Consider the following 14,361-nt stretch of genomic DNA (forward strand, 5'->3'; position numbering starts at 1 on the left):
CATGTAACTTTCCTTTTTTGCCTGTTTTGCCATTTTTCCACTTCTTGCTCTGAGCCTCTTTCCTGTGTGTTCAGACACACCCTCTCCCTTCAGTTCCTTGAAATATGTTCAGTGTTTCTCTTTCACAGCAGCTAGTGCCTGGTTTTCTTTTTTCTATACACCTACCATGTAAAGGATTAATGTAGTGATGTCTCTCTAATGTCTCTTTATCTCCCCTTATTCATCCCCATGCTCTGGAATGATTCCTACCCAAGTCTATTATCAATTGCTGTTTGAACAGGTTTTCTCGCCATAGGCAATATCTGCACTACCTGTTACTCTAGTTTCAGGTTCTGAAGGTCTTTCTAAACCCTTTTCAAGTCTGAGACTCATCTCCTAACCTCCTTTACCTCCTTCCCCTGCCTTCATAGCATGTGGTTTCTAATGACAGTTTGTGTCTTCCTTCTCCAGCTCTACCTGACCAAACAGGACATGTGAACAGCTTAACTGATGCCCAGTGTGGTACAACAGTTTTTCTCCCAGTCTTGCGACTTGGTCCTTTGACAGTTCTGGTCTGTCACAATCCAAGTCTTTGCGTAAGGTTTAGATGACCTACTGACTATCTCTTGTCTCCATTCTTGTAGGTTCTTTTTGGACTCCTTGAATTAATGGATAGAATACACTCCACCCCACCCCCCATGCCCATACGTCCCTTTCTGGATTGTTTGCATTTTAATTTCAATCAAAATCACAATAGTACTTCATGTGCCAGGTTGTGTCCTCTTCCATTCATTCAGAATGCTTTGACAAAGTTTCTCTTAGTTATTCCCTTTGTTCACTGCCAGGTTAATGCAGCTTTGCCTGTGTATGCTGTGTGTAAGTAGTTCATGCCAGAAGCTTTCCTCTGAGTTCTTCACATGCTAACTGGATAACTAAATGTATGACTTGGTTCTTCAGATGTACTAGGCAGGCACATGTTCCTTATACGTAAATAAATAAAGCCACCTTGGTGAGAACTCTATAGCATTTAGAACATCTGACAATCAGGTCAATATTGTTGGAGGTGTACAGGAGTTGAACAGCTGAACAAAATTTTAGGATAAAGATGTCATGTTCAAACTCTGTATGCCCCGTGATGAAAAAAGGTGGACATTTCTGCTTGAGCTTCCATTGTGAAAAATGACTGTGACAGAAAAAACTCAGGATTTGTCTTTCTGAGAGCATACATTATCTTGTGTTCCTCCAAATAGAAACACTGTTATCAAATTGGGAGCATCAAAAAAGTCAAGCACAGTGGGCTGCTGTTCTTCACTACACCAGAAAGCTGTTTCTTATGGTTTCAGGGAGGAGGAGGAAAGGTAACTGTGGCTCATGCTGAGAAATTATTTTCTGTTTTACTTCGTTTCTACAGACTAGAAGCTGCCAAAGATGACTATCGAATACGCTGCGAAGAACTAGAAAAGGAAATTGCTGAATTGAGACAACAAACAGAAGAGCTTACTACATTGGCAGAGGAAGCTCAGTCTTTGAAGGATGAGATAGATGTACTCAGGTAAACTCTGTTCCAATAACCCTTTTTAACTATTACCTTTTAATCTGTATAATTTGTGTACTCAGTCTTTATTAGCTTTTGTTTAAATAATTTTAATATTGAATATAAACACTTTCTCAATGTCAAGGTTCTTTTGAATTATCCAGTCACACAGACCACCCACAATTCTAGTAAATTAGCTATTTATTACATACGTAATTAATGACTACTAGTAAAGTTAGCAATCCTATACCATCTTAAGGTCATAACAAGTCACTCACTGATCTCACCTTCATCATGACTTGGGCATCTGTTCTCATCAGGGAACTAGACGCTTTCCTTTCCTGGGTATACATTATTTGGACTTTGGGTGGCGCATTTGGTTTATCATATAATGTTAATATGAACAACATCTGCTACAGCTCCCTTTGCCACTGGATTTTAGCTCCCAAAGCTGTCATGATGGATCTGATGATGTTAGGGGTTTATAGGGTGGGGCAGCCCTTTTTACTATGGAACATAACCCTTCAGTAGTGGCATCTTGCTGCCAGGGGTTATTCAGAACAGGTTTCCATTATCCACCTGTATCGTTCTTTCTAGCAAGGCTTATTTTAGTACTGCCTTTTCTAATTCACCAGTAGCTTTCTACCAAAGCTATCTGTCTTTACCACCTCTGTCATTAACATAAGGAATGAGCCCATCAGGCTGCACAATTCCATACACTATCTGTGTGGGCAGCATGGGTTCAGAGTAATTCCTCGCCCCAGAGAGAGGCTCTGCACTTCATTGAGGATTAAGGAGATTTGACTTAACCCAATTGAATTGATATTCAATGCGGGAGTCACCAGATTTTATAAGTAAAAGGTTGGTTCTAAAATGAAACTGGAGACAGTAATAGTAGTGAGGGTGTGGGTGGTTGGGGGTGAGGGCTATTAATGTCCTGGCAGTGCACCACGTGGATTGGAAAAACTCTGAAATGTTATGAATGGAGCCTGCTGTTTCTTTTTTTTTTTTTTTGAAGGAATCAGGCTCCAAAGCTGTTACGGTACTTCTGTGCCACTATGTATATCCTGCCCAGGAGGCAGATCTTTATGATTTTATTTCTGACTATCCTTAAAACAAATTGAAGGGCAGAAAATTTTATACTTTACCCTTGTAAAATGCAGGACTGAGGATCAATTTAGAATTGAAAGGAGGTGGGTGGGAGTGAAGGTGCTTTATTATTTTAAGGTTGGAAGCAGATAAGGCTGTATTAGTAAGAGTGATAGTGTCTAAAAGTACCTCCGTCAGCAGCTCTTTGCATTGACAAATAGCTATGGGAGGGAAGCAGGCAATTTAAAAGTTAAAATATGACTAATAGGAGGATATGATTGCTTTCTTGTTCTCTGCATTATGATCCCCATGATCTCAGAATGTCTTCTGCATTAAGGCAAAATACTGAGGAAGCTTCAGGACATTCCATTTTGTTAGTCTTCAGAGTACAAATTTGATACAAACCTGTCCCTCCAGGCATTCTTCTGATAAAGTAGCCAAGTTAGAAAGCCAGGTAGAGTCATACAAAAAGAAATTGGAAGACCTGGGTGATTTGCGACGGCAAGTGAAACTCTTAGAAGAGAAGAATACAATGTACATGCAAAATACTGTGAGCCTGGAAGAAGAACTAAGGAAGGCCAACGCAGCACGCAGTCAGCTGGAAACATACAAGAGACAGGTAAGAACAGATATCATCAATGCAACAGTTCTCTGGATTGTTCAAATCTTTCTCTTCATAACATGGCTAATACCTCAAAGTAAAAAAGAAATTATGAACAAACAGCTCCTTGCGTTTAGAAGACTCCCCTGTTTTGTAGGTACTACCTTTGTCCTTCTTTCCTCCACTTCTTATTATTATTTCAAATTTACATTGGTTTGCCGATAAGCAGTATTTCTTTTTTAAAAATCAACAGATTTTTTTTCTCAAATTATTCCTAATTCATATTCAGTAGTGGGGCTTGATTTAGAGCCTCTTTCAGAAAAAGTGTCTGCTTTTCATTATGACTTTCCAGCAGTGAGGAATGCACCACAGCTGAGGTAAGTTATTCCTGTGGTTAAGTAACCTCTTTTTTTTTTCAAGGTTTTAGTTTGTCGGACATGTCTGAATTTGTCCAGTTATGAAGAGAGAAGGATGCATATCATCTCTATTGTTTATATGCACCCATCAGAGTATAAAATGTGTCACCAGCACACTCTGGAGTGAAAGGCATCTGCTTATCCTCCTGCTTATCAAAGTGCCATGTGATCCTGTTTCTATAAAGGTGGAAGATGTGCTTAATCTGAGAGATGCTTCTACACTGCATGGACATGACATTCTGGGATTCTTGTTACAGGGCCAGACGGAGTGTTGTAACACCTGCTCTGTGTTTCTGCCTGCTCCTAAGCTTAAATGTCCATGGCACAGGAGTTCCTATGTTTCAACTTACAGCAGAATAAAAATACAGAAACAACCACTAACAACATTGCAAGCCCAGGAGCAATGTGTGTCTCTAAGACTTGATAGCTTTTTCTCTGCACCTGGCCAGCTTAGCTAAGACAAGTAGCTTCAGCCTCTGTGGCCTAATAGTAAATACAGTCTAAATGATGCCACCAGAAAAAAAGAACTTGGACAAGAACAATGCAATGGCCTTTCATACACGAGTAGTATGGTTACTGGCAAAAAATATTTCACTCCATTAAACAGCTGGGCGTGTGATATAGTTGTGTAGCCTTGACATCTGCATGAGATTGTTCTAATTTCATTAACAATAAGGATTTGGAAGGGGCAGTCCCATTGTTTATGCTGCAAAAGTACTCCTCCTTTTCTTCATCATTCCTTGTGTTTTATGGGTAGGATTTCGTGTCTGAGGAGCTGTTGATTTGTACAAAACTGTTCCACTAGCTGAGACTGGAGTAAACCTCAGGTGTCTTGTGAGAGATGTGAGTTTTCTTCACCTAACCACAGTGCCTCAAAATGAACACACAGTGTGTTTGCTTTCAGTACCTGTAAGGCTGGGCTTCTTTTAAGACCTTCCTGTGAATCATGAGCTGTCACAAAATTAATTTCTGCGAATCCTAAATTGTGCTATAAGAATTAAGACAGGTATAAGGATTCTGGTGTTACGTCACTGCTCAGCACTGGTGTGCCCCTGTAGTGTAATGTGGTTGTCTGGTGTGTGAAGGATCCAACCCCATTCATGATGATGCCATCAGAGGACTTATTTCTTTGGCTTAGAAGTTTTGTGCTGTGCAAGTGAAAGTGCTTGGTTCAAACTCCTATAGTGATCTGCAAGGAAATTGCATCTTCACCCCACCCAGCAGTTTCTGTGAGATGAGGTTAGTAGTGGTGTATTGTGCTGGGAGATGTAATACCATTTGTTTAGTTAAGAGTGTTCACTTTTCTGAAGCGAGCAGAAGCATTCTCTAAGAAACTTTTTATTGCAGCATGAAAAATTGAAGTATGAAGATTCCAGGATTATTTTCGTAATTTTAATTCAGCGCCTTTGTGCATGTGCATTCTGATATATTTTTAACAGTATGTCTTGCTTTTCTTTGCTGCAAGATTCCTGCTTTACTCATTCCACATGTCAGATAAAGCTCAGTAAATGTGATGTCAGTTTATTTTTTTGTTAATCTTCTGTATTACCATGTAGCTGTATATCTTTTTATACACTCCCACCTCCTAGTTCAAGGCAATTTATTTCCTGCTGTGTTTTTCCTACATGCCATTATCATAGTATGAGTGATTACAAGCATAAATGCATTTGTTTCCATTTGAGGTAAAAATATACCTATTGTGCAAGTGGGAGCACAACCACAGGTTAAGGCCTGCATTTTTCTTTTATACCTGTAGTTATTCTGATAGCCACAGCAATGGATGTCACATCTGAGAAATGAAATATTTTCTTATCTAACATTTTAATTAGTTTTTTAATCTGAATATCTCAGGCTTGTGCTTTTTTTGCAGCCTTTAATTTAAGAACAACAACAGCAAAGTCCTTCTCTAAGACTGAAGAAGCAGATTTTTAGGCCTGGTAGTTATTTTGCTATAGCCATGCACATTGAAAATAAAAGGTAATTAGAGCCACTAGGCAGTCTTAATGTAGGTATGGCTACTGCTTTGCTTCAAAACTTAAGTTATCACTTTCTCTGTAATCTAAAAGCCAATGAAAAACCTTTTTAAGAATTGCTTCAGAAGAATCCAAACATCTTTAGCTGAGTCTTCATTCAGCTTTTGTATTTGCAGGTCAGTCTTTATTCAGCTTACTTGCTTCCATGCTCTCTGCATTATGAGCTTTACTAATGTTCTGGGAATGAGCCTGTGATAGTAAAGGCTGAGAGTTTTGAAAAGGCAAGACTTCACTGATTTGCCTCCTGTTCACTGATCATTTCTGCTTGACTTTCATATTTCTGCTCATGCAATTTTAAAAGCTCTTTTCTGATCTGTAGTTGAAAGTATACATGTGACTTTGTTAGCAGTGTTTCCTTCTGAAGTAAAGAAAACTGTTTAAGAGCCTGTGGCTGAATCTTTATATTAGTGTATTAAAAATTATTAGGAAAATCTCAAGTTAAGAAAAGCTACCTAATGGCATAAACTGGTGGTTGAATTCTGAGTGAGGCTTGTGAAACAGAGTTAATGAAGGATGTAGATAATTTGCTTTCTTCAGAGTTTTTCCTTTTTCCTAGGCTTCTCAGAATGCAGGAGGATTTTTCTACTTTTCCTAAATTCTTTGATACATAGAACTATCTAGCTTTTTTTCTGTAAACGATGCTTGGGCTTAAATTCTAGTTTTTAGATGTACTGAAAATACGTCACAATTTCTTGCTTCTTTTGCTTGTGCTAAGAACTAATATTTGAATGCTGTTGGTTTTGCTGAAACACAGAACAACTGATTAAAACGTTTTTTAGTATGTCCTATAGGTAACTATTTTACTTGTTTACAACATGACTTGTGGTGCATGGTAATTGGCTACTTTGTCTTGTGTATTTTGTTTTAATATTTGCAGACAAATTATTGATTCTTGTTCTCACAGGCAGTTGAACTACAAAACAGGTTATCTGAAGAATCCAAGAAAGCTGATAAATTAGATTATGAATGCAAACGACTGAAAGAAAAAGTAGACAGCCTCCAAAAAGAAAAAGATGTAAGTGCCAAGGTGTTATTTTTTTGGTAGTAGTGGTAGCAACTTTGTGTCCTTTATAACACAGAGATATGGTAATTATAGTTAGCCATTTACAGCAAGCTTTTTAAATTAGGAAGTCTTTTTTCACTTAAAAATTTCTAATATTTGTGTACAAGATCATTTATAAACCTAACAACTGTACAGTGTGGAATAAAGAGACTGTACAAAAACATATGCAACCCATTTTCAAGAGGAAAAGCCTTCATATGTGGGATCTGAAGTTGTTTCTTGACCATTTGTCATGAGAAGGTTAATAAACACCCAGGGTAATTGTAACATATTCTGAAAAACTATTTAAAGTAGGGTTTCTGCAGTATCATCCTAGAACTAAACTCCTGTTGCATTTTTTCTAAAGCATTCTTTGAGGTACCATCAGCATGCTTCTCTTTGTGGAGTCATGAGTACTGCAGAAGAGGCTTAGGAATCGTGTAGAGTGATACGTCCTTTGTGGCGATCTCACCTTTTATGACAGCTTGTTGTTCATCTGTCTTGTACTGCCAACATGGAACACACAGGATGGATACCAGTCTATTCCCTTCCTCTCTGTCATTTGCTGCTAGTGATTCTGTGATTGATTGCTCTGTCCTCTCTTGCCAGGACTGATCCTTCAGGCTTCTCTTGCGCATTATTGTTTCTCACCAGTTTATTGGTTTGTTTCTTAGGAAAGTATACACAGGTGTCTCAAACTACCTCCAACCAAGGCCAGCACTTTGAGTTGGCAATTTCTTAGGCTTGTTTTACATATAGGTCCATCTATCTATCAGTCAGAATCTCTGTAGGCTTTTCCCCCAGTAGTCATATTTCCTGTCCAATTCTTTCCAAAATTTCCAGCCCCTGCACTTGAATAGCATTTGAACTGAAATTTTGAATTTATTTTCTGTTTGTAGGTCTTTTATTTCTGTATTTTATTAAATTTTCAAGCTAGTGTGGACAGTTGTCTTTGATATCGCTTCCATCTGCCCTTCAGTTCACATTGGAATGCCCATAGGAACTATATTTGTACTGTGCTTTGGCTTTTTTCCTGCTCTTTATTTAAAGTTTGTATTTCAAGTTTTGTTATGTTTGACAATGGTAAGGTTGTGTGTGGCTTGCCCATTGCTTGGTGGACCATTTCATCTTGCACAAAGGATCTGAATTGCAGGGCAATGTCATGCAGTTCTCTTTTACTCCCTGACAAATAGCATTTTTGGGGGCAGATGTTGGTTTTCAGAACATTAATTTGAATGTATATGCACCTATGAAAAGTAGATAACAGCTGAAGTCTCTGAGCATTTGAATTAGTGATTCACTAGTTGTGATACCCATTCTTTCTGTTCTCTGTTGTCACATATGTATCAGTAAGGTTGCCCACCACAGGTCACAAGCTATGTAGTAGTATCTGGTTAGTTATATTTTGGAAACAGTTACTGAAATTTATTTTGTCCTTGTCTTTATGTTCTGGCAAAGTGTGGTAGCGTGTTTGATATCTTCAGCTATGTATCTTGGAATTTTGCCTATGTGGTGTGTTGTATGATAAGTACTAAGATAATTTGATGAGTTGACTTTGTCTGCAGTGTACAGGTGAACTCTTAGAGCTTTATCTGTTAATTAAAATATTGTGACATTTGATTAATCAACTTGGTGTTTTTGGATTGATGATAGCAGACTTCAGAGTCCTTGCTTTTAGTAGCTGAGTTTGAGCAGTCCTCTGTGTGGCTCTTCTTTAGTATCTATTGTAAAACACTTTTTTCTCCTCTGGGGTTTGTGAAATGACTTTCAGTGCTGACAGAATGTATGCTTTATTCACATTGTTCTGACAGTTGCACCAGAGTTCATGCACCTTTCAGGATTCAGAAATACAGCAGAAGCCTCTGTCACACCTCACCAAAATGTTCTTTGCCAAAGCGATTCCAAGTCCTGGATCCATTTGGTCTGAAATGTAAAATATATCTGAATCAAATCAAACTGTTAATAGGATGAAATGCAAGGAGCTGTCAGCCGACACAACTCCATACCTACACGGAGACAAGGTCTGTCCTGGACCTTTTGGTAATAAGGGGCATGTCTGATTTTGGAGCAAATTACGATTTGGATCTTTACATAGTTGCCATTTTCTCATTTCATTTTTGAATCTTGGCAACCTCTGGACAAAAACTTGATGCTACCTGTAGATTCTCACTTTTTGCTAAAAGGGAACTTGTGCTGAATTGGAAGAGCTTGATGCTTCTGAAGAGCCCATCTGTCTAGATCCCAAGGTGATCCAGTCCTGTTCTTCAGTTTTCTTTGGATTTAGCCTCAAGCACCTAGTTTTCTTCTATAGCTAAGATGCTGGTGAATAGCAAGGCCAGTTGATACACAGGAGGAAGGTGATACGGAAGTCTTGCTCACACTTCCACTGTTGAAAGGCAAACGAAATGAAGTTAATGCAGTTTATGTTGACTGTTTACTCACCTGCTTTTTATCTCACTCCTGGATCAACCTGGGTTTCTTGGTGAGGTAGAAGTCTACAGTCTCTTAATTCATTTCCCTTTCCCTTGGAATCGGCCCCAAGGAGGGGAAAAGGAGCATGGCTGAGTGGCCCCAGTGGGTGCTGTTTACTAGCTGGTACCAGAACTTTGTGTCACTAATATCTTGATTTTGTAAGCTTATACCCTGATATTTTTACCTCCAGAGCAGCAAACCTTCTCAAAAAAAAACCCCACTGTTCATGTGGAATACAGAATAAACAGAAATATCATGTAATGAAATAAACTCAGATGCCTTAATTTGAAAATCATCTCTAGAGTTGCATTAAATTCTTTTAAAAGTGTTGAAGGCTGTGCCCTTTGGGACTTGTGTACTATTAAAGATGGATTTGTAGTGCCAAGACTGATACTCATTCTCTTTCCAATTATTCAGAGATTAAGAACAGAAAGGGATTCTTTGAAAGAAACTATTGAAGAGCTTAGATGTGTACAAGCTCAGGAGGGACAACTCACCACTACAGGTAAAGGACAAATAAAGATTAAATGCATCTTTTTCTAAAGTTTACAGGACTTCTCTGGAGTGTATTGAGTGTGCTTTTGTTTAGCACAGAATAAATTTAAGCTTCTCTAAGGTCAGCAGTGAAAAGCTGCTTCAGCTATTCATAACTTTGTAAGCATTTGAAAACCTAAGATGTTATTTCAGTGAATCAGAAATTTTAGTCTCCTCCCTAGTGTGTTATTTTATAATGTATTTCTGATTTCTGTGTAGTTATGTAATTTCCTTTAGAGAGATATTAAGTTGTCTCATGTGTATATGATGTTTCATGTGTTGCAATTTATTTCTATGTGTAAGTTAACGAGCAGAAAATACACCACAAAATTAGTTAATTGGAATGGATGAAGACAAGAATAATTAAACTGTTCTTGTCTGTGTGTTTTGCTATCACCTGACTTTGTTCTAGAAGTTTACAGTTTTAGAATAATGACAGACAATGGAAAATGGCACAATTTTTACTTCTGGTCTTTTAAAGAAAGTTAATGGTCTGCTTGCTAAATTTTTTACCTTTTCTAACCCAGGATTGATGCCTCTGGGAAGACAAGAGCCTTCAGACAGTTTAGCAGCAGAAATTGTTACTCCTGAAATAAAGTAAGCTAATGTGTGCGTTGGTTTACTAACCTTTACAATGTACCCATAGATGATTAGTTAGCTTTCCATGTTAGAAAGCTTCTACAATTAATGCTTGTCTTTCTCGTTTTGGATTTCTGCACAACAGGAGCTGTTATGCTTATGACAATTTAGTTGACCTCTCCTGAGCTTGTGTTGTCCTCCAAAAAACCTAGAAAACAAACCCTTTATCTTCACATTGTGTATCTTCTTGTCCTGTGGAGGGTTGATGTAACTGCAGGTTGTATGTACATTACAAACATTTTTGTCTGTTAACATGTTGTACAAGGAAAGAAATGACTAAAATTTTGAAATGAAGAATAAATTGTAAATGCTGCTATATCATGGGAAATGTTTACAGTCTATAAAAAGGGAGAAAAGCAGTGGCAGAGCTGAAAACCTTTGTGTCTTAAGATGTTGCACACTGTTTAGCTTTGCCATATGCTAAAAATCTTTAAGACAGTCACGTCTCAAATCTTTTAGCTCTTCAGGAAATCTTTTTATCTCTACTAACACTAATACAGTATTTTAATACTTGGAAAGCTCAATATGGGTCAAAACACACTGTTCAGTAGTAAAATAATATCTTTCTAGAAAACTAATAGTAGAAGAGATTAGTTTTTCTTCCAGCTGGTGCACCTTGCTACAAGAGCAATTCTTTTTAGTTTTGCTCAGAAACAACAAAAGAGAATCATGTTTTGAGACAGTGTTAGTGAAGTATGGAGTTACTGCGTAAACCTTTCACATGATTGCATGAGAGGGCAGGATTCTAAATGCCATAAATATCCAAGCATAGCCTGTGGTTTCATTGACTCTTCATCTTTGGCTCCTGAAGGTGAATTCTGGATTTTAAGCAAGCATACTTCCATGCAGACTGTTTGCAGCTGCTAAACTTGGCCTCCATGCCTACTTGATAGAGGTGGACAGCAGCAGTGGCTGCTGTAGAACCGGAACTTCCTGAGCTGGAGGTCTGGGCGGCTGCTTCTGCTGATGGAGAAAGACTGCACAAGGCAGCCCACCCATAGGAGTAGCTACTAATGCTCCCTTGTTCCCTCTGTGGTAGCAGAGCATGGGTCTGTGCTCAAGTACCTTGTTCCATCTCATAGCGAAGACCTGCCGACCAAATGGGCCAGTGTTGTGAGGCAGATTCTGTAGCCTCTGTGTTGCACCTGAGGAAATCAACAAGTGACATGAGGAGTTAGCAGGACTCATTGAAAGAGCTTTAGTTTAAAGATTTGAAGGGCAATAGGGATTAAAACCAGGCTCACTAGAGAAGTTGGGGGCAGCACACCAATGTTTGAGGGATGTGAGCTAGCAAGATCCTTCACTCTGCTCCATGGTGAACACATTCGAAATGTCCCTGTACTAATGCACACAACACCTTAGCCAACTCAGTGGAGGCAGGGAATGGAGATGCACACAGCAGCAAAGGTGTAAGAAAGAGATTTTGATGCATTAGAAGCCATGGAAGCACCTGAGAACAGTCACATTAGAAGTTAGCGCTTCTCAAAAGAAGGTGGCAGGATCAATAGCTCAAGTGCATCTATACCAGTGCAAGCAGCATGGGCAGCAAACAGGAGAAGTTGGAAGCCATTGTGCAGCTGGAAAACTATGACATAGTCGCACCCATGGAAACATGGTGGGGTAACTCACACAACTGGAGGGCTGCAATGGATGTCTATAAACTCTTCAGAAGGGATGAGCAGGGAAGGAGAGGTGGTGGGGTAGCTCTAAGTTAGGGGGTGTTTTGACTGTCTAGTGCTTGACGATAGGGATGGAAGGGTTGAGTGTTTATGGGTAAGAATTGGGAAAAGCTAGCAAGGCAGATGTCGTGGTGGGAGTCTGTTACAAACTGGCCAACTAGGATAAGGAGGAGGCAGAAAAAATGTTCTATAAGCAGCTGGCAGAAGTTTCACCATCACTAGCCCTTGTTCTCATAGGGGATTTCAACTTACCGGGCATCTGCTGGAAATACAATACAGCAGAGAGGAAACAGTCCAGGAGGTTCCTGGGGTGTGTGGAAGATAATCTCTTGACACAGCTGGTGAGTGAGGCAACTAGGGGAGGCACCCCGCTGAACCTGTTGTTTGCAAACAGAGAAGGACTTGTGGGTGATGTGATAGTTGGAGGCTGTCTTGGGCACAGTGATCACAAAATGACAGTTTTCAATTCCCAGAGTTAAGGAGGGGGTAGCAAAACTGCTAGCTTGGATTTCGAGGGCAGACTTTGGCCTGTTTAGGAGACTGTTTGACAGAGTTACTTGGGAGGGAGTCCTGAAGGGCAAAGGAGTCCAGAAAGGCTTGGCCGTTCCTCAAGAAGAAAATCTTAAAGGCGGAGCATCAGGCCATGGGTATGTGCTGACAGATGAGCTGGCAGGGAAGATGACTGGCCTGGCTGAACAAAGAGCTTTGGCTGGAACTCGGGAACAAAAGGGAGAGTTTATGACCTTTGGAAGAAAGGGCTGGCAGTTCATGAGGACTACAAACATGTCATGAAGTTATTCAGGAAGAAAATCAGAAGAGCGAAAGCCCAACTAGAATTTAATTTGGCTACTGCAGTAGAAGACTGCAGTACTGTTTCTGTAAATATATTAGCAACAAAAAGAGGGCTAAGGAAAACCGCCATCCTTTATTGGATGTGGGGGGGAAACATGAATGAGGAAAAGGCTGAGGTACTTATTGCCACCTTTGCCTCAGTCTTTAGTAGTAAGACTAATTGTTCTTGGGAACCCAGCCTGCTGAGCTGGAAGACAGGGGCAGGGAGCAGAATGAAGCCCCCACAATCCAAGGGGGAAATGCTTAGCAACCTGCTATACCACTTAGACACCCCATCAGTGTGGGTTTATGAAAGGCAGGTCCTGCCTGATCGACCTGATCTCCATCTATGATAAGGTAACTTGCCTAGAGGATGAGGGAGAGGCTGTGAATATTTTCCCCCTGTACTATAGTAAAGCCTTTGACAGTGTTTCCTGCAGCATTCTCGTGGAGAAGCTGGCTGGTCATGGCTTAGTGTCATGGTTCAGCCCCAGTCAGCAACTAAACACCACGCAGCTACTTGCTCACTCCCCCCACCCCTGTGGGATGGGGGAGAGAATCGGAAGAGCAAAATCACAAAAAAAAAAACTTGTGGGTTGAGATAAGAACAGTTTAATAATTAAAATAAAATAATAATTATAACTACTATGATGATAATAATAATGACAATATAATAAAAAGGGAAAAAGGAAAAAACCAAAAGCACAAACGATACAACCGCTCACCACCTGCTGACTGATGCTGCCACTCCCCGAGCCGCGATTGCTGCCTCCCTCCCCCAGCCAGCTCCCCCCAGTTATCATGTAACATCATGCCCAGTATGTTATGGAATATCCCTTTGGCCAGTTTCAGTCCGCTCTCCTGGCTGTGCCGCTGCCCCTCCCAGCTTCTTGTGCACCTGGCAGACCACGGGAAGCTAGAAAAGTCCTTGACTAATACAAGCACTACTCAGCAACACCCAAAACATCAGTGTGTTATTGACATTGTTTTCATACTAAGTCCAAAACACAGCACTATACCAGCTGCAGTGAAGGAAATTAACTCTATCCCAGCTAAAACCATGACACTTAGACAGGTGCACTCTTTGCTGAGTAAAAAAAATGGCGGGATGGCTGAGCCCAGAGAGTTGTGGTGAATGGAGTTAAATCCAATTGGCAGCTGGTCACAAGCAGTGTTCCTCAGGGCTGAATTTTGGGCCAGTCTTGTTTAATATCTTTACCAATGATCTGGATGAGGGGATTTGGTGTACCCTTAGTAAGTTTGCAGACTACACCAAGTTGGGCAGGAGTATTGATCTACTTGAGGGAGGGAAGGCTCTGCAGGGAGATCTGGACAGATCTGGATCAATGGGCCAAGGCTGGGGTTCAGAAAGGCCAAGTGCTGGTCCTGCACATGGGTTACAACAACTCCATGCAATGCTATGGGCTTGGGGAGGAGTGGCTGGTGAGCTGCCTGGCGGAAAAGGACCTGGGGGTGCTGATTGACAGCCGCCTGAACATGAGCCAGCAGTGT

At 40.2% G+C, this 14,361-nt stretch overlaps 1 protein-coding gene across 3 annotated transcripts in view; it reads left to right on the forward strand.

Moving 5' to 3' along the window:
- HOOK3 (hook microtubule tethering protein 3) overlaps positions 1-14,361 on the forward strand; it is a 93,147-nt gene that overhangs the window by 50,746 nt on the left and 28,040 nt on the right. For all 3 annotated transcript variants that reach the window (XM_075079106.1, XM_075079107.1, XM_075079108.1), the window contains 5 exons: positions 1,391-1,531; positions 3,020-3,221; positions 6,557-6,667; positions 9,584-9,671; positions 10,228-10,297. In XM_075079106.1, the coding sequence (XP_074935207.1) occupies positions 1,391-1,531; positions 3,020-3,221; positions 6,557-6,667; positions 9,584-9,671; positions 10,228-10,297 (612 nt within the window). The remainder of the gene's footprint in view (positions 1-1,390; positions 1,532-3,019; positions 3,222-6,556; positions 6,668-9,583; positions 9,672-10,227; positions 10,298-14,361) is intronic.

This window comes from Phalacrocorax aristotelis, chromosome Z, assembly GCF_949628215.1.
Source record: "Phalacrocorax aristotelis chromosome Z, bGulAri2.1, whole genome shotgun sequence".
In the NCBI taxonomy this organism is placed as follows: Eukaryota; Metazoa; Chordata; class Aves; order Suliformes; family Phalacrocoracidae; genus Phalacrocorax; species Phalacrocorax aristotelis.